This window comes from Lemur catta, chromosome 11 (genome assembly GCF_020740605.2).
Source record: "Lemur catta isolate mLemCat1 chromosome 11, mLemCat1.pri, whole genome shotgun sequence".
NCBI classification, from domain to species: Eukaryota; Metazoa; Chordata; class Mammalia; order Primates; family Lemuridae; genus Lemur; species Lemur catta.
Genome location: NC_059138.1, coordinates 88,697,650 through 88,722,549, shown reverse-complemented (window position 1 = coordinate 88,722,549; position 24,900 = coordinate 88,697,650). Strand labels below are relative to the sequence as shown.

At 50.2% G+C, this 24,900-nt stretch overlaps 1 protein-coding gene and 1 pseudogene across 1 annotated transcript; one reads left to right on the top strand and one right to left on the bottom strand.

The window, feature by feature from the left end:
- Positions 1–21,131, bottom strand: RAMP3 (receptor activity modifying protein 3). Its single transcript, XM_045564801.1, has 3 exons — positions 21,022–21,131; positions 6,166–6,298; positions 1–1,013 (listed from the first exon to the last, which is right to left on the bottom strand). The coding sequence occupies exons 1-3, from the start codon at positions 21,080–21,082 to the stop codon at positions 758–760; spliced, it is 450 nt and encodes a 149-aa protein (XP_045420757.1). The 5' UTR covers positions 21,083–21,131; the 3' UTR covers positions 1–757.
- On the top strand, positions 14,121–14,220 carry LOC123647920 (annotated as a pseudogene).
- Positions 21,132–24,900: the final 3,769 nt, after the last annotated feature.

Sequence of the window (24,900 nt, the reverse complement as noted above, 5' to 3'; positions counted from 1 at the left end):
TAGGGTGACGACTGTTTACTCAGAGAAAGCACAGATGGCAGCAGACAGAGGACATGAGCTCAGGGGACACATTCACTCACAGGGCAGCCCCGTTAGGAAGGAGGCCCAGGCCCCACCTGCACGGCAGGCCCCGCTAAGGGGCTCTGACCCACCCATCCCAGGCCCTGGTCGTGGACACAACCCACAGTGGTCACAGAATCCTGATGGAACAGACAGGCCATGCATGGCTCCCGAGAGCCCCGACCTGGCCCTCCATCTCCCAGCCTTCCCAGCCGTGGGATGGGCCCTGTCTTCCCACCAGGGGGGCTCAGGGATTCCACAGCACAGAACATCTTCCAAACGCCCCCACCAGCCCTTTCTGCTGGGGTGCAGGCAGGGGTGGGAGATGGGGGCAGGGCCTGGCAGGACTCTGCTAAGACATGGCCCAGAAACCCCAGGACAGAGGCCCCAGCCCAGCCTGAGGGAGCACAGCATGCAGCAGCAGATGATTTCTTGTGGTGACACAAGCTCTGCCCTTGGCACATATTCTTCTCCTGCCCCAGGAACAAGTGAAGACCTTGGGTAGACGGCCTGGGTCCCAGCCAGGGGCAGGCCAGCCACCAGGGACCAGGTCAGCCTGCGCAGGGAAGGGTCTGCCAATGACTGGGTGGGGTGTGGCCACAATGGCCAGAGGGTAGCAGCATCCACCAGCTCTCCCAGCCCCGGGGAACTTTCTCCCAGCTTGCCAGGAGTGGCCCTCCCCGTCTCGCCGGGGCCCTCACAGCAGTGTGTCAGTGCGTTTGCTGCGCCACACCACCAGGCCTGTCATGGCGACAGTCAGCACGAGGGGCACAGCAATCAGCGGGATGAGAATCTCATCAGGGGGGTCCTGCCAGCGGACCCTGTTCAAGGTGCAGTTGTAGAAGAACTGCCTGTGGATGCCAGTGATGAAGCCCTGCGCCAGGGGGTTGGGCCAGAAGCAGCCTACGATGTTGGCCTCCACCTCGGTGCAGTTGGTGAAACTCTCGTAGTACCTGCAAAGGCAGAGAGGATGACAAGTAGGCTCTCCCCATCCCCTCCTCATGGCCACCCTGGCCCTGGAGCCAGGAGGACAGGTGGGGGTGGTTTGGGTCCAGTCTCACTTGACCACCCACTCTCAGCACAGCCTTGGAAAAGCCACTTCCCAATCATGGGGTCATCTATACCTGTGACCCTCTCCCTGTGTCTCCTGCCCACATTTCCATCATCAATGACTGTGACTTGCTCCCTTTGAAGCCATGAACTCCCAGGATCCAGGATCTCAGCCCAGCCCTGCAGATCTCCAGCACTTCCCAGGTCTATGCAGAGCACACACCAAGCCAAGCTTTCCCAGGGTCTAGGGGTGCATGCATGGCTCATGGCCACTTGGACCTGGAAGACCTTCATCATCTAGGGACACTCTAAGGGCCCCAGAAGAGGGTCTCTCTAAGGCCAGAGTCCAGCCACCTCCCAATCAAGTCAACCTGCCCTCATGTGCCAGGTGGTGGCCAAGGGAGGTCAGACTTGTGAGCCCTGCCCCCACCTCTCCAATTCCTGCTCAGAAGTTGCCTCCCTCAGCCCCATCTGGAAGGACACAGGCACTCAGCAAACCATCCATCATGCTCCAAGTCCACCCAGCAGGCAGGCTCTGGACAGTCCTTGCAGCCGGCCAAGGGTTACAGCTACCAGGACCCAGAGTTCAGCCCAACATAAAGAAGGACGTCCCAACAACCACCTGGCCCAGGATGCGACAGGCAGCCTCCAGAGGTGGTGCCCTGTCTGTTGTTGGGGTTTGCAAGGCCTAAGCTGGCAGCCACCCATCCGAGATGTTCTGGAGGAAACTGATGGATCCCTGCCCAGTGCTTTCCCATGCCCTGTGCTGCATGAGGACAGATGCAGGAGGACAACGGGTCCTGCCTCAGCTTCCTCATGGGAACAGGCAAGTGGCCCGCCTTCTTCTTCCTGTGCTGTCTGAAGAGAGAGCCACTGATCTGGCCCATCAACAGGAAGGAGCCACTTCCTGTAAGGCACTTCCTGCACGGATACCACCTAGGTCTGGATTTCCCAGAGCATCAGAAAGACCCACTCAGCCCAGGGCCCTCCTGGTGACCCCCTCCTGGGCAGGGTCTGGGCAGCCCAGGCTGACTCTCAGCACCAACTCTGGAATGCACGTCAGACACACACCTGTGCCCTTCCAGGTAGCCTTGGCAAGGAAAAGCCAGAGGAGCAAAAAGAATGGCATCAAATCTGAGTACAAAGCCGTGGGCTCTCCCAGGCCCCTGCCATGACGCAGCCCCTGGGACACACCCAGCACTGCAGGCACCTCAACAGACAGGTCCATGGGCAAACCCTGATCTCTCTAGACCTGCTTCTCCCACAGGGTCCCAGACCCAGCAGCCTGCTGCCCACCCCAAACCCCAGCCAGCTGATCTGGGAGCTGGGGAGCCATCTAACCACAGCCTGCAACAAACTTTGCCTTCAGAAGTCCCTAGCATCTCGGTGTGTGATGAGAACCACGTGCTGTAACCCCCGTGCCTCCAAAGCCTTTCCACTGAACTGCTACCCAGGAATGCCACCCACAACAACCATCCCCAAGGCTGAGAGGAGCCAGCCAGACCCGGAGGGAGATCCACTGTGTGTCGCAAGCCTACGGGGTGAGGAGAACAGTGTGCAGCCCCACAGCTGCCCCAAGAGAAGGCGAGCAGGGCTGAACATCCCTGCTGTTCCCAAACCCCAATCCCAGCCAGGGCTGGGTGGCATGGGGGAGCCGGGGACAGGGGTAAACCCAGAAGACAACATGGACGGTGGCTTTGGGCTCAGATTGCAGAGCCAACATGACAGGGTTCCTCCAGTCCCAGCTCAGCCACTATTTTTGTGGTTTGGGGCATGTTACTTATCCTTCCCTGAGCCTCAGTTTCCTCGTCTGTAAATGAGGTTCATAGCATTTACCCAGTTAGGTGCTTAAAAGGCCAAATGAGTTGACATCCACATGCTCCAACAAGTGCCTGGCACAGGGTGGGTACTGGACCAAGCCCACCCTGGCAGCTAGGCCCCAGGGCAGTACCGAGCACAGCACCCATCTCTGTGGATTGACTCACGGGAGCCACATGCACAAATGCCCACCCTGATGCTTCTCTAGAAAACTGGAAACTGATTATGGTTGAGACAACCCTGGGTCATCTGGGGTCTCCCCACTACCCCACTTTTAATCTGGCTCCCCAGAGCACCCTCCCTAAATATGTACCCACAACCCAGGGAAGGGCGCATACACTGGAAGCTGGACACACCCCCAAGACTCCCTCATCCCCCCAACCCACCTGTACTCATTGGTGCCTTGCTTGAAGTTTCAGCACCTGAGTTTGTGTTCCCAGGCAATAGTGTTGCACTGGGAAGCCCCATAGCAACCACCCCCTTAACTAGATACAGGAGGAGCCAACTGGGGCTGTTGGAGGGAGGCTCCCAGGAGAGGACATGCTTTGGCTGCCCCAAGGGGCAATGGGACCCCCCTAGAAGGCCACAGGTGAGTCTGCAGAATAGGGTCTTCCCAGTCAAGGTTCCTGGTGGGGCTGTCATGTGGAACAGTCACATTCAAGGGGAAGAAGCCACCTCCCCTCTGAGCTCACCAAGGCCCACTCACTCCATTGGGAGCCAAAGCAGAACATGCGGGGAGGGTTGTCCTCCATTTTCAGCCCAGCTGGGCTGCAGGGTATGGACAGAGAGCAGTGACCTTGTCGGATAAGCATCAGGTGCCGTCCAGGGGGCCCAGGCTGCCAACATGCCGTGCACACTGCTACCCTGGGACCCCTCCTGCCCCTGCCCAGGGCTTCCCTCCTGCCTTGGATCTGCTCCCCAAACCTCACATCTTCCTTTGTCGTGTCCTCACATGCCTTGGTGAGCTTCCTAGGAAAGGCACACGGGAATAAAATGTTGGATGCGTCGCCATCTGACAGTGTTTTCATTTCTCCGCATTTGGTGGATAGATTGGCGGTAACAGCATTCTAACTGAGAAATCACAGTCCTTCAGAATGCTCAAGTCCTCGAGTCCAGCTGTCCTCTGGTTTCCAGAGCTGCCCCATGGCAGCCTGAAGTCCTGCTGAGTCCCTCATCTCAGTGTGGGGCCCTTTTTCTCTCTCCCTGAACACACGTAGAAGTTTTCCTTTGTTTCTACAGCTCTGATATTCCACCATCCATATGGGACATTTTCATCCCTCGTGCCAGGATGGGGTGGGCCCTGGCAGGCTCGGGCCAGGGAAGGGCCCTGAAACCCCCCACCCCCTGTTCTCTCTTTCTAGAACTCCTGCTATCTGGGTATTAGAGCTGGACTGACCTCTGACCTTCTAATCGTCTTCTCTTTGCTGTTCCTGGGAGATTTTGTCAACGTCTACCTTTCAATCTTTCCATTCCATTCTTCCTTTCTGTCACGTTCTCAATTCCAGGGCTCTTTCTTTGTCCTTGGAGAGCTTTCCTTCTCATCACATGACAGACAGCAGTTTGCCCCTCTGAAGATACCAGTAGTGACGTCTGGAGTTTTCTTCTTGCCGCATGCCCTCCAGGTTGCTTGGTTCCGTCTCTCTAGTCTCTGTTTTTAGGGTCATAGCCTTTTATAGCGTTCATGACTAGGAGTGGGGACGAGAGCTGGTGGAACTCTCAGACCTGGGGAGGGCCTTGTTCCCAGAGCTTCTGGGCGGATCACTGTCTCTAGATCTTTCCTCTCGGAAATGGTCTCACTCCTCAGGAAGGGCTCACTGGTCAGTGGAAAAAGAGGGTGAGTGTCAGCTGCTTTCTCCTGCCTCCCTCTCTGGGGCACAGTGCCACACCCTCAATTGCGTGGGGAGGGCCAGAGGGCCTGGTCTCACCAGCTCCAAGAATAATACATCGCCACTGTCCTGCTAGGGTGGAGGAGGACTCCAGACACCTCACGGCTTCTCAGACAGCTCTGTGGGTACCTGGTACCTCCACCTGGGTATTGGGAGGCTTCTGTGGGACAAATCCAGCTGCCCAAGGTCCCCTTTTCAACCGTGGGGTTTGGCTTCACCAATGGTGCTCAGTGCCCCTCACGGACCCACTCTCTGACTCCCAAACGCCCCTCCCAGTTGCCTCGCTCCTGTCCTCCCAGCCCAGGGCTGGACATCTCTGTTTAATCTCTTCACCCAGCTTCAGCAGGTTCCAGAGAGGAGCCAGAGCAGGAGCTATGACCTCATCCCCCCTGACCTCAGCCCCGCTTCGGGAGTCCACTCCACGCCTGGGTTCAGGCTGCCTTCTCAGAAGCCACCTGGTGGCTCCCCCAGGACAAGGAGGAGCCTGGCCAAACCCCTTCCTGACTCCCGGGCACCCCATCCCCCGCAGACTAAGAAATCCCATTCCATGTGGTGCAGCAGCAGCTGCGACACTGACTGTGGGCCCGGCCCACGCTGGGGTGGTGGACGGCTCTGGTACCCGGACACGGGTGGGATGGGGTGCGGCGGAGGGCCGTGCTGCCCGCGGGCGATTTCCAAGGAGATAAGAGGACAGCGTGTCTCCGGGCTTGATGCAAAGTGACCGCAGGAGATGAAAAGTTCAGTAAGCCTCTAGCGTAAGAGGCTCTCCTTCGGCGGTGAGGCGTTGTGGACAACCGCACCTGGCAGACACCAGCGGGACCCAGTTTCTCCAGGCTCCCCTGACCGCTGAGGACAGACCCAGCCCTGGCTGGTGCTGTGAGAAGGGCACACACGACAATTTCCACCCAGCCCGACCACCCCCTCCCCCAGGGCAGGGCACCCCACCCCCGGAGGGCACTCCCCGGGCAGGGCAGCAACCCGGATGCAGAGGAGCAGGGGGCACGGGGAGGATCCCAGACAGAGAACACAGAGGCTACAGCAGAGACACAGCTGCCAGCCAGGCAGTGTGAGTGTGCGGAATGGGGGCTGGGAGGCTGGGGGGGGGCTGTGGGTGTGGGGAGCCCGTAGGCTGCGGTTGGGGACAGGGGTGGGGCCGTGAGTGACGTGGGGGCGGAGCCACGGGCGAAGCGTGGGAGAGGTATGGGCAGCGCAGGGGCAGGGCCATAGACCTGGGTGGGTGGGGCCGTGGGGGCATGTCAAGGGCAGAGTGGGGGCAGCGTAGTGCTTCGGCCATGGGCAGCGCCTTGGGCAGAGGTGTGGTCAGGTCCCAGCACCCAGCAGCGACACTCACACGATGAACTCGGACAGGTTGCACCACTTCCAGACGTCCACCTTGCGCATCATGTTGGCGAAGACCTTCCCGCACAGGGGCAGCCTCTCCAGCATGCCCGTCTCGTTGCAGCCTCCCGCTTGGGGACACCCACCTGGAGAGGGGACAGCTCGTGAATTCCACAGTGGCTCACACTGGAGGTACCCAAGGGACAGGGGGCCAAGGGGCCAACACTAGGGGAGTTATGAGCCATGTTCAGTTTGCGAGCTCTAGACCTTTCCAGCGAAGTCCACATCCTCAGCCCTGATCTCCCTGTCACTAAAGAAAGGAGGCTCCCACAAGGGGAGATGTCTCTTGAGACACGACAAGTCCACCTCTTCACTTTACCACCTCGCAGGTGGTGACACATTGGGCCAAAGTCCCTAGGAGGTTGGGAGAGAGGTCCCGGACAGATCGGGCATGGCAAAGAGACTCCAGCTCCAACTCAGGAGTGAAGGCACCTGGGACACATCCTGAGAAGGACTCTAAGCGTAGGTGTCCATTCCAAAGCCTGCAGGGGCTGCAGAAAAGGGCTCCGGGCTAGTAAGGACCACCCTGCCCTGTCAAAGCTCCCCTCAGATTTGGGAGGCCTGGGGCTGAGGCCACTGCAGGGACTAGTGTTCCCAGCAGCAGGGACGAGTCCTTTGGATATTCTCAGGGTCTCACACAAGTGCCTTGCCCCAGGACTTCCCCATCACCCACCAAAATATCCCATCCCCTGCCACCTCATGCCTTCATGCCATCCACTTCCCCACCGGAACATCCTCCCTCCCACTGAGCAATACCCCCTGTCAGGACCTACCCCCCCCCCCGTGACCATCCCATTTCCAGGCAACAGGACCTCCTTGCTCCTAAATGTCCCTCACCTGACCCCTGCTTTGGCTTTCATCACATAATCAAGAGAGAGCCCAGGCATATGTGTCCTGGTGTGTGTCTGTGTGTGTGTGTGTACACACCCCTGTTTCCATGTCCTGGCAGCCAGTGCTGGGCTACAGGAGAGTCCAGGAGAAGGGGACAGGAGAATGGCTTCAGACCAGCATGGGACAGACCTGATTCATACCCATGTTTCTCTGGTTACCAGCTCAACCTCAGTTTCCCCAACTGTAAAAGAAGGGAAACAGGCCCACTCCACCTCACGAAGAGGCTGAGCTGCCTCACTTATGTCCTGTGCTCACAGAGCTTCCCGTACTTGTGATGTTACAGTTGCAGGTATTCACTAAGTGCTCACTGCTTTCTCCCTCTGAGCATTTCAGAGTTCTGTCTTCTGTGTGTGGCTCTCACTGGGCACCGAGCAAGTACTGAATAAATCACCTTAATAAGGAAATGGCAGGTTCTGACAGGACCACATTCTTGTACAGTGACTTGCACGGACAGACCGCAGCACCCCAGATGCCACTCGAGAGGCCATAGACCGCCTAATTGTAATGCCAAAGAAGACCCTGGGAGCCCTTTTGTTCATGCACAAGGGGAGGGGGTGACTTGTCCAAGGCCACAGGGAGGGTCAAGGTGTTGGGATCATGGTTAAGGGAACTGGCGTGCTCAGCCCACTCCCAACCATGGCAGGAAGCCTGGGGGAAGAAGGTTTTCTCTGAAAGAAACCATATTTAAAGAAGTAAAAGAAGGTATGATAACAATGTCTCTTGAAATAAAGAATGTCAAGAGAGAGAGAAATTATAGAAATTATAAAGAAAGAACCAAATAGAAATTCTGGAGTTGAAAAGAATTGCTCAGTTATAATAACTGAAATTAAAAATTCACTAGAGGGACTCAGGAATGGCTTTTGCTTGGCAGAAGAAAGAATCAGCAAGCTTGAAAATAGATCAATAGTGAGTATCCAATCTCTATTGAAAGAAAGAAAAAAAAATGAAGAATGAATAAAAACTAGCAGAACCTCAGAGAAATGTGGGACACCATTAAGTACACCAATATACACATGATGAGAGTATCAGAAGGAGAGAAAACAAAGGAGCAGAAAAAATACTCAAAAATATAATAGCTGAAAACCTCCCTTATTTGATGAAAAACATTAATCTACACATTAACCCAAGCAGTTAAACAAACTCCAAATAGGATAAATAGACACACATCATAGTAAAAATGTTGAAAGACAAAAAATCTGGAAAACAGCAAGAAACAAATATTTATACAAGGGAACCCCAACTTGATTGACAGCTGATTTCTCATAAGGAGTAATGGTAGCCAACAGCAGTAGGGTGATATAGTCAAAGTGCTGGGGGGAAAAAACCTGCCAATCAAGAATCTTATATCCAGCAAATCTCTCAAAAAAGAAGGTAAAATAAAGATATTCCCAGATATACAAAGCAATAACATTGCTAGGAGACACATCTTACAAGAAATACTAAAGGAAGTTCTTCAGGCTGAAAGAGAGTGACATAAGACAGTAATCTGAATGCACGTGAGAAAAAAAAACAGAGCACTGGTCAAGGTAACTGTGCAATTATGAAACACGGGCTAAGGGCATGTTTCTCCTCATTTCTTCTCTTAACTGATTTTAAAAACAATATGTAAATAATTATATGTTTGGTACTACAACAACATACAGAAACATAATATTTTCTACAATAGCAGCACAGAGGAGAAAGGATGTATTAGAGTAAGGTGACAATCTGAATACACCAGAACAAATGAAGAGAACTAGACCATAAATAAGAAGGTTAATATAACAAACTCTATAAATATATACTTGCTCTGCTTTCTTCTGTCAGCTAATTTAAAAGACAAGATTGTATAAAGTAATAATTATAACTATGTATTGTTGGTTGTCTAATATATAGATGTAATATGTGTAACAATAATGGCACAAAAAGGGGGAGGAAGAACAGAGGTATGTAGCATATGTCATTATTATAACATCTCACTGACATTAAAGTATAAATCTGAAGCAGATTCTGATAAGCAAAGATGTCTATGATAAGCTATAGAACAAGCACTAATAAAATAACTCTTAAAATGCAGTGAAAAAGTCATTATAAGAATTAAAATGCTGTACTAGAAGATATCCAGTTAATGCAAAAGCAGTATATAGAGGAATAGAAAAATAAAAAGTACATAAGACTTGTTAAGCCTTAATAGATTTTAAAGGATTGAAACCATATGATGTCCTCTGACTACAGTGGAATAAAATTAAAAATCAGAAACAGAAAGAACTTTGGGAAATTCACAAATATGTAGAAAATAAACAACATATTCCTAAATAACAAGGGGGTCAAAGATTTCACAAGGAAAATTAGATAATATTTTGAGATAAATAAAAATAAAGACACCAGATACCAAAACTTAAAGGGATGTGGCTAAAAGAGTGCTTAGAGGAAGATTTATAACTGTAAAAACCTATGTTAAAAATGAAGAAAGATCTGAAATCAATCATAATCCTTTACCTTAAGACACTGGAAAAAGAAGATTAAATTAAGCCTAAATAGAGCAGAAGGAAGGAAAAAATAAAGATTAGAGGAGAAATTAATGAATTAGAAAATAGAAAAACAATGGAGAAAATAAACAAAACCAAAAACTGATTATTTTAAAAGGTCAACAAATTGACAAACCTTTAGCTAGACTTACTAGGAAAAAAAGAAAAAGACTGAAACTACTAAATCAGGAATGAAAGAGGGGATATCACTACATCACTACCTATGTTAGAGAAATAAAAAGGATTATAAGCAAATACTATGAACAACTGTATACTGACAAATTAGATAATGTAGATGAAATGGAAAATTCCTAGTAAAACACTGTTATGGATTGAATTGTGTTCACCCTCCAAAAAAAAAAAAAAAAGATATGTTGAAGTCCTAACCCCTAATACCTCAGAATCTGACTTTACTTGGAAATAATGTCCTTGCAGAGGTAATCTAGTTAAAATTAGGTCATATATGTGGACCCTAATCTCACACAACTGGTATCCTTATAAAAAGGGAGAAATTTGAACATAGAGACAGACATGTACAGAGGGAAGATGATGGGAAGACATACAGGGAGAAGACGAAGGTGTGAAGATGGAAGCAGAGACTGGAGTTATGCTGCCACAAGCTGACGAATGCCTGGGACCACTAGAAGCTAGAAAGAGGCTAGGGAGGAGCGTTGCCCTACCCACACCTTGAGTTCAGACTTCTGGCCTCCAGAACTGTAAGAAAATAAATTGTTTTAAGTCACTAAGTTTGTAGTACTTTGCTATGACAGCCCTAGGAAACTGTTAAAGATATAAACTACTGAAATTGACTCAAGAAGAAATAGAAAATCTGAATAGACCTGTAATAAGTAAAGAGATTGAATTAGTAATTTTAAAAGATAATCCCAGGCCCAGATAATTTCACTGGTGAATTCTACCAAGCACTTAAAGAAGAATTGACAGAAATCATTCAAAAACTCTTCCATAAAATAGAACAGGGAACACTTACTTCTCCATTTTCCAACTCATTCTATGAGGAAAGTATTATCTTCATACCAAACCAGAAAAAGATATCATGAGAAAAGAAACTGACAAGCCAATATTGCTTATAAATACAGATGTAAAAACCTTCAACAAATACAAGCCAACTTAATCCAGCAGCATGTAAAAAAGATTATACACCATGACCAAGTAGAGTTTATCCCAGGAATGTAAGGGAGGTTCAACATAAGAAAATCATTCCATGTAATGCATCACATTAATAGAATTAAGGGGAAAAAACACAAATGATAATCTCAATTGATGCAGAAAAAGCATTTGACAAAATCCAATGTCCTTTTATGATCCAAAAACACTCATTATTTTAGGAATTGAATGGAATTTCCTTAACATGATAAAGGCCATATATGAAAAACCCAGAGCTAGCAGACTCAATGATAAAAGACTGAAAGCTTTTCCCCTAACATCAAAAATAAGACAAAAATGCCTGTTTTCACCACTTCTGTTCAACAGAGTACTGGAAGTTCTAGCCAAAGCAATTAGGCAAGAAAAGAAATAAAAGACATCCAAATTGGAAACGAAAAAGTAAAACTATCTCTATTCACAGGTGACATGATCTTATATGTGAAAAACCTTAAAGAATCAACACAGACACAGACACACACACACACACACACACACACACACACACATACTCCTAGAGCTAGTAAACTAATTCAGCAAAGTTGCAGGGTACAAAATCAATACACAAAAATAGACTGTATTGGCTGGGTACAGAGGCTCATACCTGTAATCCTAGCACTCTGGGAGGCCAAGGTAGGAGGATCATTTGAGGTCAGGAGTTCAAGACCAGCCTGAGCAAGATCTCATCTCTACTAAAAATGGAAAAATTAGCCAGATGTGATGGTGTGCACCTATAGTCCCAGATACTCGGGAGGCTGAGACAGGAGGATCGCTTGAGCCCAGGAGTTTTAGGTTGCCGTGAGCTAGGCTGACACCACAGCACTCTAGGCAGGGCAACAGAGTGAGACCTTGTCTCAAAATAAATAAATAAATAAATAAAATTTTTAAAAAATAGATTGTATTTCTATACACTAACAATGAATAATTCAAAAAGGTAATTAAGAAAACAATTCTAATTACAATACAATCAAAAAGAATAAAATTATGAGTAATAAATTTTACAAAAATGGGCAAAACTTGTACTCTGAAAACTACAAAACATTGTTGAAAGAAGACATATAAAAATAGATACATCCCACATTCATAGATCGGAACACTTAATATTGTTAAGATGTTAGTACTGGCCAAGCGCGGTGGCTCACGCCTGTAATCCTAGCACTCTGGGAGGCCAAGGCAGGCAGATTGTTTGAGCTCAGGAGTTTGAGACCAGCCTGAGCAAGAGTGAGACCCCATCTCTACTAAAAAAATAGAAAGAAATTATCTGGACAGCTAAAAATATATAGAAAAAATTAGCCGGACATGGTGGTGCATGCCTGTAGTCCCAGCTACTCGGGAGGCTGAGGCAGGAGGATTGCTTGAACCCAGGAGTTTGAGGTTGCTGTGAGCTAGGCTGATGCCACGGCACTCTAGCCCAGGCAACAGAGTGAGACTCTGTCTCAAAAAAAAAAAAAAAAAGGATGTTAGTACTACCTAAAGTGGTCCAGATTCAATGCAAGCCCTATCAAAATCATAGCTGGTCCCTTGCAGTAATTCATAAGCTGATCCTAAAATTTCCATGGAAAAGCAAGAAACACAAAATAGCCAAAACAATCTTGAAAAACAAAAATAAAGTTGTAGGACACTCACACATCCCAGTTTCACAACTTAACAACAAAGCAACAGTAATCAAGATAGTGTGGTACTGGCATAGGTTAGACATATAGATCAATGGAATAGAATTCAGAGTCCAGGAATAAACCCTCATATTTATGATAAGTTGATTTTCTACAAAGGTATCAAGACAATTCACTAGGGAAAGAATAGTCTTTTTAACAAATGATGCTGGGACAACTGGATATACACATGCAAAAGAATAAAATTGGACCCTTCTCACATCATACACAAAAATTAACTCAAAAGGCACCATAGTCCTGAATGCAGAGCTAAACTGTAAAACTCTTAGAAGAAAACATGAACAAGGTGGTCACGCTGGTCAGTGGCCTTGGCCATGCAACAGACGTAGAGAAGCAGATCTTTGTGACCATCAGCCTTGAGGTTGAGCCCAGTGATGCCACTGAGAATGTCAAAGCTAAAATCCAAGACAAGGAGGGCATTCCACCTGACCAGCAGTATCTGATATTTGCAGAGAAACAGCTGGAGGATGGTCACATTCTCTCAAACTCCAACATACAGAAAGAGTCCACCCTGCACCTGGTGCTTCACCTGTGAGGTGGTATCATTGAGCCTTCCCTCTGCCAGCTTACCCAGAAATACAAATGCAAGGTGATCTGCTGCAAGTGTTACGCTCGCCTGCACCCCCATGCTGTCAACTGCTGCAAGAAGTACAGCCACACAAACAGCAACATGCACCCCAAAAAGAATTTGTAGATCACTTTGGGCAGAATAGTCATTTTAACAATGTTGATTCTTCCGATCCACGAGCATGGTATGGTTTTCCACCTATTTACATGTTCTGCGATTTTCTTCCTCAGTGTTTCGTAGTTCTCCCTATAGAGGTCCTTTACCTCCTTAGTTAAATATATTCCTAGGTATTTTATTTTCTTTGTTGCGATTTTGAAGGGTATTGAGTCCTTAATTTGGTTCTCCGTTTGACTGTTATTGGCATATATGAATGCCTCTGATTTGTGTGTATTGATTTTGTATCCTGAGACTTTACTGAATTCATTGATCAATTCCAGGAGTCTCTTGGTTGAATCCTTGGGGTTTTCTAGATATAACATCATATCATCAGCAAAAAGTGAGAGTTTGATCTCTTCTTTCCCTATTTGGACTCCCTTGATTCTGCTCTCTTGCCTGATAGCTCTCGCAAGTACTTCCAATACTATGTTGAAAAGTAAGGGGGACAGTGGGCAGCCTTGTCTGGTTCCAGTTCGAAGTGGGAATGCTTTCAGTTTTTCCCCATTCAGTATGATGGTGGCTGTGGGTTTGTCATAAATGGCTTGTATCATTTTTAGATAGGCCCCATCTATGCCTATTTTGTATCAAAGGAGGCCCCTCCACCAGCTCCTCCTTCTTTCCCTGCAGGGCAGCCTCCTGCCCAAGCCCCAAGGCCCTGGGCCTCAATAAAGTTTCCCTGTCATTGACTGGAGCAGTAAATAAAAAGAAAAAGAAGAAAATATAGGGGTAAGTCTTTGTGCCCTTGCATAAAACAAAACCATCTTATATGTGACACCCAAAGCACAAGAAACAAAAGAAAAATAGATAAATTAGACTGCATCAATATTTTTGTCCTTTTTTATTATTTGTATAAATTTAAGGGGTACAAGTATAATTCTGTTGCATGGATATATTGTATAGTGGTGAAGTTAGGGCTTTTAGTGTGTCCATCACCTGAATAATGTACATTGTAATCTCTTCTCAGCCTTTTGGCTAAGATCAGGTGTAGTATCCGTTCTTATCAGTTTAATGTACATTGTACCCATTAATTAATTGCTCATCATCCACCCTCCTCCCACCACCCCACACTTCTGAGCCTCCACTATCATGCCACACTCTATGTCCATGTGTACACATTATTTAGCTCCCACTTATAAGTGAGAACATACAATATTTGTCTTTCTGCTAGACTGTATCAAATTTTTAAACTTTTGTGTTTTAAAAAATAGTATCAAGAGAGTAAAAAGACAACCCACAGAATGGGAGAGAATGTAAGCAAATCACATATCTGATAAGAGACTGGTAACCAGATTTCATAAACAACTCTTACAACTCCACAATAAAGAGAAAAATAAACCAAATAGAAATGGGCAAAGGATATGAATAGTCATTTCTACAAAAATATATACAAATGATCAATAAGCACATGAAAAGACAATCAACATCATTAACCATCAGGAAAATGCAAATCAAAACCGCAATCAGATACTGCTCACACCCACTAGAATGACTAAAATCAAAAAGGCAGATAATAACAAGTGTTGGTGGGATGTGCAGAAATTGGGACCCTCGTATACTGCTAATCAAAACGTAAAATGTTGCAGCCATGTTGGAAAATAGTCTAGCAGTTTCTCAAATCATAAAATTACCATGTGACCCCAAAATTCTACTCCTAAATATATACCATACATGCTCACACAAAAATTTTTACATGAATGTTCATAATGGCATTTTTCATAATGGCCAAAAGTGGAAACAAATCAACATCCATCAACTGATGAACGGGCAAATAAAATGTGGGGTATCCATGTACTAGAATATTATTTGTCCATAAAAGAATAAAGTGCTGATACATGCTACAACACGAAAGAGCCTTGAAAACATTATGCTAAGTGAGAGAAGCCAGTCACAAAATGTCACATATTGTATGATTCCACTTACAAATGGAATCTAGGGAGACAGAAAACACATTAGTGATTGCTTAAGGCTAAGGGGTTGGGGAGAATGGGGAGTGACTGCTAACGAGTATGGGATTCATTTTTGTGGTGAAGACAATGTTCTAAAATTGATTATGGTGATGGTTGCAAAATTCTGTGAATATGCTAAAAACTCCTGATTTGTATACTTAAATGGGTGAATGGTGTGGTATGTGAATTATATCTCAATCGAGGTGAAAGGAAGTATCACCAATACACCCAAACTCTAAGTAATGTCTAGGGTGTCATTTAGGGAGAGGGAAAGCCGTACCTGAAGCAAATATGGACCTGTGCAAAGGAATGCAGAGCACCAGAAATTGCGACTATGTTAGTAAAGATATAAAATTTGTTTGTCAATATTTCTCAGTATTTAAATTTCTTTAAAAGATAACTGTGAAAATAAAAATAATAATGTACTATGAGATTTATAACATCAGTTTAAGTAAAATGTATGACAACAGTAGCATGAAGGACAGGAGGGGAGAAATGGCAGGTTCTTAGGCTCTATGTGAATCGGTATAATGTCACTTGAAGACAGACTGGTAAGTGAAAGATGTATACCGTAAGCCCTAAAGCAACCACTGAAGTAACAAAAAAAGAATTAGCCAAGGAGAAGGAGGAGGAGAAAGAGAAGGGGAAGAGGAAGAAGAAACGGAATAATTTTTTTTAAAAAACTACTAAATACAAAAGAATACAGAAAAAGAGAAAAGGGGGAAAAAGAATTGATGGTAGATTTATGGTAGATTTAAACCTAGCCGTATCAATAATCAGATTGAAAGTAAATGGTCTAAACACTTCAATTAAGAAGCAAAGATTGTCAGATAAGATCAAAAAGCAAGACCCAACAGTAAGCTACTTACAAGAATCCTACTTTGAATAAAAAGACTCACATAGGTTCAAAGTAAAAGGATGGGAAAGGATACACCATGCTACCGCTAATCAAAAGAAAGGTGGAGTGGTTATATTAATACAGGACAAAGTATATTTTGGAGCAAAACATACTGCCAGAGATAAGGAGGGTCTTTTCATGACAATAAAGGGCTAGGGGCAAGGTGCTGCCCCTTCTGCAGGTCCGAGGACCACATGCTGAGGAGTAAGGGCGCAGAGCCCAGGAAAGTAGTGAGCAGGAGCCGTGGGCACTCACCTCGGCTCTGCCCTGCGGCCCTGACACCCTCACTCACTCACCTCTCTGAGCCTCAGTGTCCCCATCCAGAGATGAAACCAGTGACACCCACCTGGCAGACCCTCGCCAAGTCCCCCTTTCCCCTCAGCGCCTGCCTCTCCCCCCTCAGTACTGACTGGTGCTTCCTCAGCATTTCCTGTTCTAAGCGTGGTACAGCCCGCCGAGCCCCACAACAACCAGATGGGACAGGCACTTAAGACAGGAACACTGTGGCCAACCTGTTCAGTAAGACATGGACCTGCCCACAGAGCTGCCTCCAGGTGGCATGTCCCCCTTGGCCCGGGCTGACACCTCCCCTCCTTTCCCACCTTGATTTGCCAAGCAAGCCTCCATCCCAGGCTCACCTCCTTGCTCTAGATGCTCCTGGCTCAATATCCTCACCTGGCCTCGCCACTGTCCCCCACCCCACCTCCTTTCCTTCTCTCCTAGTAGGCATTTCCCAGAACCTGCCCAGACTGGGCTCTGCACCAGATTCCAGAGTACAGGCCAGCATCTCTCCTGGGAAGGGCCCCCAAAAAAACATCATGCCTCCTTCACCCCTCCTCACTTTATAGATAGGGCAACTGACAACCAGAAGAAAAATGATTTTCTGAAAGCCAGACATGGGGTCTGAGCCTGAGCATGGCCTAGGCAGCCTCCCTCCACCGCCCTGCTCAGCTGCACCTGCCTGCTGGTGGGAAGGCAGCCCTCGGTGCTGGCGTCCTGGCGGGCCTAGCGTCAGTGACTGAGGCGTGCAGCCTCCAGGGACCCTGTGGAGGCAGATGATGACAAAGGCAGCCTGTGCTCCTTTCTCCCTAAAGCCACTCTGTCACAGGCTCTGAAAGTCCACCTGGCTGCTCTCCACATCCAGCTCTTGTCCCCATGCCTGGGCCTGGCATTGTCATTCCCTGATGGGATCCCCTCAGCACCCTTGGTGACTTTCCTGAGTGCCACCAGCCATCCCAATGAGCAGAGCCAGGCAAGCCCCACCCTGTCACTCTCTGCTAGCCAGTGCCCACATCCCCTAGCCTGTCCCACCTGTACCCTTAGATCTGGAACCCTGGACCTGGGCTTCTTGGACCTAAACCTCCTGAACATGGACCCCTGGACCTGAACCCCTTGGACATTATCCTGGACCTGGACACCCTGGACCTAGACCCCCTGGACATTATCCTGGACCTGGACCTCCTGGACCTGGAGCCCTGGACATTGACCTGGACCCCCGTACCTGAACTCTATGGACCTGGACCCCCTAGACAGGGACCACTGGACCTGGGCCCCCACAGCCTGCCCAGACTGCCACCTGTCAGACCACCAAGTCACAGCCCAATACTTCCTCCTCCTCTACCTCCCCCTTTTCCTCTTCCCTACCCCTTGTCCCACTCCCCCTGCTCCCTCAGCCCACCTCCCTCACCCAGGGCCTGTGTCTGATGCATCTTTGCATTAACCATGATGCTTCAAAACAGAGCTCTGGGACAGCTCCCAATAGACATCCATTACCCTCAGGTGACTATCATTCTCTCTGATCCCTGATTGGCCTCCAGAGGCCAGTCATGAGCCTGGCAAAGATGGCATCAATTTCCCTCCAGCCCTAGTGCCAGGGCAGGACTGGTCAGAACAGGCATTGCCCAGCCCCTCCCCCAACACTCTACAAACCTCGACCCAGTTGGCCCAACTGTCTAAAAGGAGGAGTCCCTGACAACATGCCCCTCGCACAGCTCTGCCCTGAATCTCTGCATGCCCCAAATCCCCACGTGCCCCAGATCCTCACATGCCACAGGAGAGCAAGGGCCTGGCACAGGCAGGTTACAAATGTGCCATTGAGGACCACATGCGACCCTCAGGCAGGTGTTCCAGGATAAATTCCTGCCCATGGAGGTGCTGTGAGGATGCAAGCAGGCAAGTTATCCCAGAACACATGACAGACACCGTGGACATCTGTCGGACCAGAACCAGAGCACTCTCCACAGGGAGCCTATTTTGGCACCATTTCTGATGCACGTGGGGTTTAAGTGGCTCCCAGCAAAACCTAAAAACCCACGCAGTGTTATAACAATGGGATAAAGACAGATTCCTGGCAATGCCACAAAAGTGGGTCGTTGCCAATCAAGCTACTGGTACATTAGTAAAGGTCTCAGGAACTGAATCTAAATAGAAATCCATTTTGGTTAGTTTCACCAGGAAACAAAGGACATGTAGGCCTGTGTTTCTTTTGTCTCAGACTTCCAGACGCTGAGTGATGATAAACAGCCAAACAGATGCGTTTCCAAGAGAAAGGCCTTTTGCAGCCAGTCATTGGGAAGTGACATACAGGCACTCTCATCCTCCCCGGCAGAAATAAGCAGCAACCTACCAGCCAGGGGCTGCAGTGGGCAGTGATCAGTCAGCCTGGGGAGGCTGTGGGTTCCAGGTGGTTCTGTCCTGGTCCTTGTGGTTAAGCAATTCCCTCCCCACCCCCAGACCTCAGTTTCCTTATCTGTGAAATGAGGAGCGGGGCCAGATGACCTCCAAGGCACCTTTAGTGCTAAAAATCTACAGGCCTGTTCTTGGCCAACCACCTCCTTCACATCTTTAAGTCACCAGGGCCACTTGCTATCCAAACCCTGCCCTTGGGCCCTTGATTCATCATTACTTTTACTAGTGATAAAAGAGCCAGTACACTGATCACACAAACACACTAGGGTGCTCTATCTTCAGGTGCTGCGAGCCCCCGGGAGGCACTTGTGTCAGGCACTGGTGGGTGCTTTCCCATAATCCCCTTGTTTGAGCATGAACTCTTCTGCCCTACAATCCCGCGCCCAGCACAAGGTGGTTGGGACTGAACTGAATGGAATCAAACTGATACTCACAGAGCCCTTTACAGGTTGCTATTATTGTATCCACATTGCAGTTGGAGGAACTGAGGCTAAGGACCAGTAAGTGCCTTACGATCTTGGGATGACGGTCTGGGATTCTTGCCCAGACCAGAGTGTCCCGTCAAGGGCTGAGCACCAGGGCAGAGCTTCCTGCTGAGTGGGTGCCTGGTGGGCTTCCCATCCCCAGGGCCCTGCACAGTGTCAAATGCTTCCTGAAAAAAGGCTTGGAATTTTCAAAGAAGCCCCAGAAACCAGCACCTTCCCTGCTGGCCCCCTCAGGGCCAGTCATCGATGGGTGGTCAGTAGGATACCCCCCCCACCCCCCACTGGTCCTGTTCCTTCCTTCCAGACACAGCAGCGCCATGGCAGATGTGGGCTCCGGTTCCACCTCTGACCAATTGGCATGTGACCATGAGCAGGTTTTGCCTCTCTCACTGGATCTGCTGTGAGACTGGGCCTGCCCTCAATCCTGGCTGGGGAGCCTCAGCCCATGTTCCATTAGAGGGGGACAGTGGGGACCCTCAGGATAAGTGGCCCTCAAAAACAGTATCCACGAGAGACCCAGGATTATTAACATAGCAGATTTCTGTGCATGTTGAGAAGCCAATGGTCCCCAGTCCCATGCTGGAGGCAGTCAGGGAAGCCTCAGCTACCCTCGGAATGGAGTCAGAGGACTTTCCTTCGACTGTAGAGACCAAACTGTCCATCTGAGAGGCCCTGCATTACAGCTTGCTGAAATCCCAAATAAGTATGCTCCTGACTTCCGGAAGCTGCCGCCCACCCTTGCACTCAACGAGAAAATCCACCCCATCCTAGACTGTAGCTCTGGAACATGAAAGGAAGCCATACTTCCTGCACACCAAACCTCTTCAATGGAAGGGAAATGGTTACTGAGTTTGGCCCACCCTTTTCCTACCTCCCTTACCAAATCCCAAACCATCAAAGCTGCAGAAGTAACTGCAAACAGGTCCAGCTCTTCACCATACAGCCAGGAGACTCGGGCCCATGAAGGGAAGGGAGACATCCTAAATGACCCAGGGGACAGCACCCCTGGAGAACAGACCCTGTGTCCCTGATGCCCAGGTCAGGGCCCTCCATCACTGGTGTCCCCTCCAGAGCTGGCCATGCTCAGGGGCAGCCTAGCAGCCCCCAGCCCTCAGCACGCAGTCTCCCACCACAGCTCTCACACGCGGCGCACGCACACATGCCCATGCACGCACACACCGACACGCGCTCTATTTATTTTTGGATGATTTCTTTAGGAAGATTTTTTTCAAAACAAGCTTTCAATGTAACCCGTTCCCATTTTGTGAGCAATGATTCTCCCCAGAGCCCTGTTGCTGGAGAAGGGATTAGGAGAGACGGCTCAGAGAGCTGCCCCCTCCCCTCTCTGCCAGCCTCCCCACACACAAAGGCCACGCACTGCAGGGCTCCTCCGCGGGGCCCAGCGCTACGCAGTCTGGAGGCCTCCTATCCGCACCCCTGAGCGTGGCAGGCACACACTCGAGGCCAGGATGGGGAGCTCAGTACCTCACAGGCGGCCCCTGCTGAAGGGAGACAGCGGACCTGGCCCACCTGTGCTGGCTCAGACCAGACCGGGGACATCGCAGCTGGGAGGAGCGAGGCTGCGCGACGCCCGCCGGCCGCAGAGCCTCAGGAGCCGCTGCGCCTCCCTTGCCAGCCCGGTTCTTCACGGTGGAGGACGCTCCCGCGGAGCCTGGGGACCCCGGGGGGGGGGGCGGTCACCGTACATCCCTCCTGAGCTCCAGGGCTGAGGATGTGGCGCAGCCCAGGTGTGGCGCGGGAAGGAGAGGGTCAGCGCGAGCCCCGTGGCCCCCGAGGCGTGGGGGTGTCCCTGGTGTAGGCCCGACGCCCCCTTACCGCAGAGGAGCAGCACCAGCAGCAGGAGAAGCTGAGAGCGCCGCTGCACTCGCATCTCCATGGCTGGCCGGCTGGGGCTCCGCCAGGCTCCGTCAGGCTCCGACAGCCGGGGACGCGGTGGGGGCGGGGCCGGGGCGGGGCTGAGGGGAGCCCGCCCCAGACCACGCCCCCGCCCGCGCCCCTCTCCCCCCTGATCCCGGGGTGCTGCCCCTGGGATTGCGCGCCTGAAACGCGCACTATCCTTCCGCTGGGTGGGTGGGCAGGCAGGGCGAGGCGGGGGGCCGGCTAGGGTCCAGGCTGGGGTCCCAGCGTGGGTGAGAGTGGGGTGAGGGCCGGAGTACCAGCTGGAGGGTTAGCTGGGGTAAGGTGGGGTGAGGGCTGATGCGGACTGTGAGGGCAGGCTGGGGTGCAGGCTGGGGGCATTGGGGAACTGCAGTCCAGGCTGGGGGGCAGACTGCGGAGTGAGCTGGGGGGGCAGGGCTGATGGTGGGCTGGGGGGCAGGCTGGGGTAGACTGGAGGCAGGAGAACCTGGGTGCAGCCTGGCAGGGAGTAGCCCCAGGGGGAGGGTGCCTGGAAGTCAGGTCAACTTGGTGCACAGACACATTTGGGAGTCAGGTCCCAAGGGACAGGAAAGTGTATGAAAGAGTTTGCCGTGTGTGTGTGGAGTGCTTGTGTCTGTGTGTGTAGTGTAAGTGTGTGGTGTGAGGGGGTATTGGGAGTGTGTGGCATGTGTGCATTTGTGAGCCTGAAACAGTGTGTGTGTTTGTGAGTGTGTGCTCAGGAGACAGTGTGTGCAGGAGAGAGACTGAGGGGTGTGGCAGTTGGCCATGCACACACTCGCGCGCGCGCGCACGCACACACACACACACACACACACACACACACACGGGACCACACCAGAAGCAAACTAAGAGGCAGAAGAGTGTCTGGCACCTCCCAAAGACCTGGCCTTGCAGAGCATCAGAGGCCCCAGGAGGAGGAAGAGAGGAAGGGACTCAGTTTCTCCAGCCACAGGTCACTTAGCCAAGTAGGTCACCTCGGTCACCCTTGGCACAGGCCCTGGCCTCAGTGGGTACTTGGTCATGTCTTCGGAATTATCACTGGTCAGGATCACTCCTGAGACCCAGGCAGGGGGACCCCCTCTGCCCTCTGGGGCTCACAGTCACCCCTAGGAGCCTGTGCTGGTCCGAGGCTGGGGCACAGGCTGAGGGATGTGGACTCCCCACCTGGACAAGCCCCCCATCTCTCTGAGCTGAGATACTGCCACCTTCCCAGAAACTGAGCTGACCTTTTCCTGGCTTAGAAAGATCCACTTTATTTAATAAGGTCCTTGTTAGAAAGCAGAACTTTCTGTGCTTTTTCACTGTAGAAATTCTGATTAGAGCCAGAATTAATTTGAGGGAGTCAAAACTAATTAAAATTGATCAGTCACCCAGCCTTCTGCCTGAGGGGGTAGAGGCAGGTGCAGGGATAACCACAGAGCCTCCAGGGAGACAGATGGTGCCAACAGCCAGGCCTTCCACCCACAGGTCAGGGGTCATAAGACAAGCTGACCCGGGCAGCAGGGGGCCAGCCCTCCCCTACACACACACTCTGAACCAATCAAGGGACAGAGGGTACAGTATTTCTGAGGCCCCAGGGGCTTGATGGGGGCCATGGTTGGCTCCATGGAGGAGGGGTGTTGGCACTCGACTCTGCAAGATGGACCGGGCTTCCTCACAGCAGAGCCAGGGTGGGGCATCCCAGGCAGAAGAAGCAGCACAAGCTGGGGCCACGGCGGTGCCTGCAGGTGGTGTCTACAGGTGGCAGGTGCTGTAGCGCATATCACCACAGTCCTGCCTGGCCTGGGGTGTTTGTCCAAGGACAGTCCAGGCCCAGGTGTCCACCCACATCCCAGGAGGCTGCAGAGGCACAGACTCTGGCCCTACAGCACTCCCTGGGAAAGCCTGAGACCAGACTCAGTCCCACAGCTTGCAGGCCAGAACAGAGGGATGGGGTCACCAGGCGGGGGCGGGACAGACAGCACCGTGAGCCTGTGCCAGGCTGGAGGGCTGTGGCTCAGCACTGACCAGTACTTGGGAACAAACACCCCACTCCAGGCAGGACTGGGGTGATGGGCACTACAGCACCTGCCACCTGTAGGGACCACCTGCAGGCACCACCGTGGGCCCAGCTTGTTCTTCTGCTTCTGCCTGGGATGCCCCACCCTGGCTCTGCTGTGAGGAAGCCCGGTCCATCCTGCAGACTCGAGTCCCAACACTCCTCCTCCATGGAGCCATCCATGCCCCCCATCAAGCCCCTAAGGCCTCATGAATACTGTCCCCGTGTCCCTTGAAGGCAGGACCTCTGCAAGGCAGTATCTGCAGCTTGCAGGTGGATTTAGCGCAGGTTGTGAGGAGTGGAACCATGGGGAGGCTGGCCTCATCCTGTCCACGGTGCACGGCCCCACCCACATATAGCTGCGGCCACAGATGATACTGACCATAGGCACACCCTGGACAGTGCTGCCTCCCCGGGCTTGCTCCCCCATGGGTGCTGCCCAGCCACAAATCCCTGTATCTGAGGTTCCTTAGGGATCTTTCGGTAATCGATTACTCTGCCATGTTTCATAGTTCTCTATACCCAACTTCCTGATTCAAATTACTGTGTGGTCTCCCTCCTGCCCGAACCCTGACAATTATCATATTTATTCTGTAATTCTTCTTACTCCTAAATAAGTGTAAAAGAACATTTTCTTGATACTCAAGTAGTCTCCCTTCTAAGACGAGGACTTGTGAGCAAATAACGTCAAGGTGTTTCTACCAGGTCAGAGGAGCGCACCGCCTCCCAGCCTCAGCCTCTCTGCGGGGTGCCCACACGCCCCGGCCACCTGAGCATGGAGCCGGCTGAGGGTTTGGCTCCGGCTCTGCTTGTTCTGGGCTTAGACCTAGGAAGGGGCGGGCTTGAGAAGCGCATTCCCGGACACTTGGCTCCCCCTGCTGGACAGACCTTTAAATAACTGCAGCGCCATCCTCATCCTTGATTAAGTGGCTGAGTCCCCTGAGGCTGCAACGTCCCAGTGAACCCCAGCCAGGGACACCAGCAGAGGACCTGTCTCCAAAGAAAGGGTGATGAAGAATAGCCCCAAAGGGGGTGCTTCTGACCCCTAGATGTTTCCCGCCTGCCCCACCCCGGGACACCACTCTCCATCTTGTTTATTTAATTGTAGTAAAAAAAAAAACAAAAAAACACATAACATCAGTTTTAGCATTTTAGCCATTTTCAAGTGTGCAGTGCAGTGGCATTAAGTACACTCACACTGTAGTGCTATCATCGCCACCACCCATCTCCAGGACTTTTTCATCTTCCCAAACTGAAACTCTGTCCCCATTGACATTGACTCCCTGTTTCCCGCTCCCAGCCCCTGGCAACCTTCATTCTACTTTCTGTCTCTACAATCTGAGCACTCTAGTCCTTCTGTGACTGGCTTATTTCACTTAGAATGATGTCCTCAAGGTCCCTCCGTGTTGTAGCTGTGTCAGAATCTCCTTCCTATTTAAGGCTGAATAATATTCTGTTGTGTGGACAAACCACATTTTGCTTTTCCGTTCATCTGTTGTCCATTTCCTTTTTAAGTGAATAAAGCAAGTTTACTTACATTTGATTTTATTTTTGTAAAATCTATCAGAAAATGTTTTGAGGAAAATACACCAAAATATTAACTGCGGTCATTTCTGGATCTGGAAAGATTTGAAATGATTTTTAATGTACATTATTTTCTGCTTGTCTCTGTTTTCTCATTTTCCTACAATGGTGTTTGTGGTGTGTGGTCGGTTGTATGTAATATATGTGTTGTGAGTTTGTATGTGTGCATTGATGGTGTGTATACATGCGTGGGT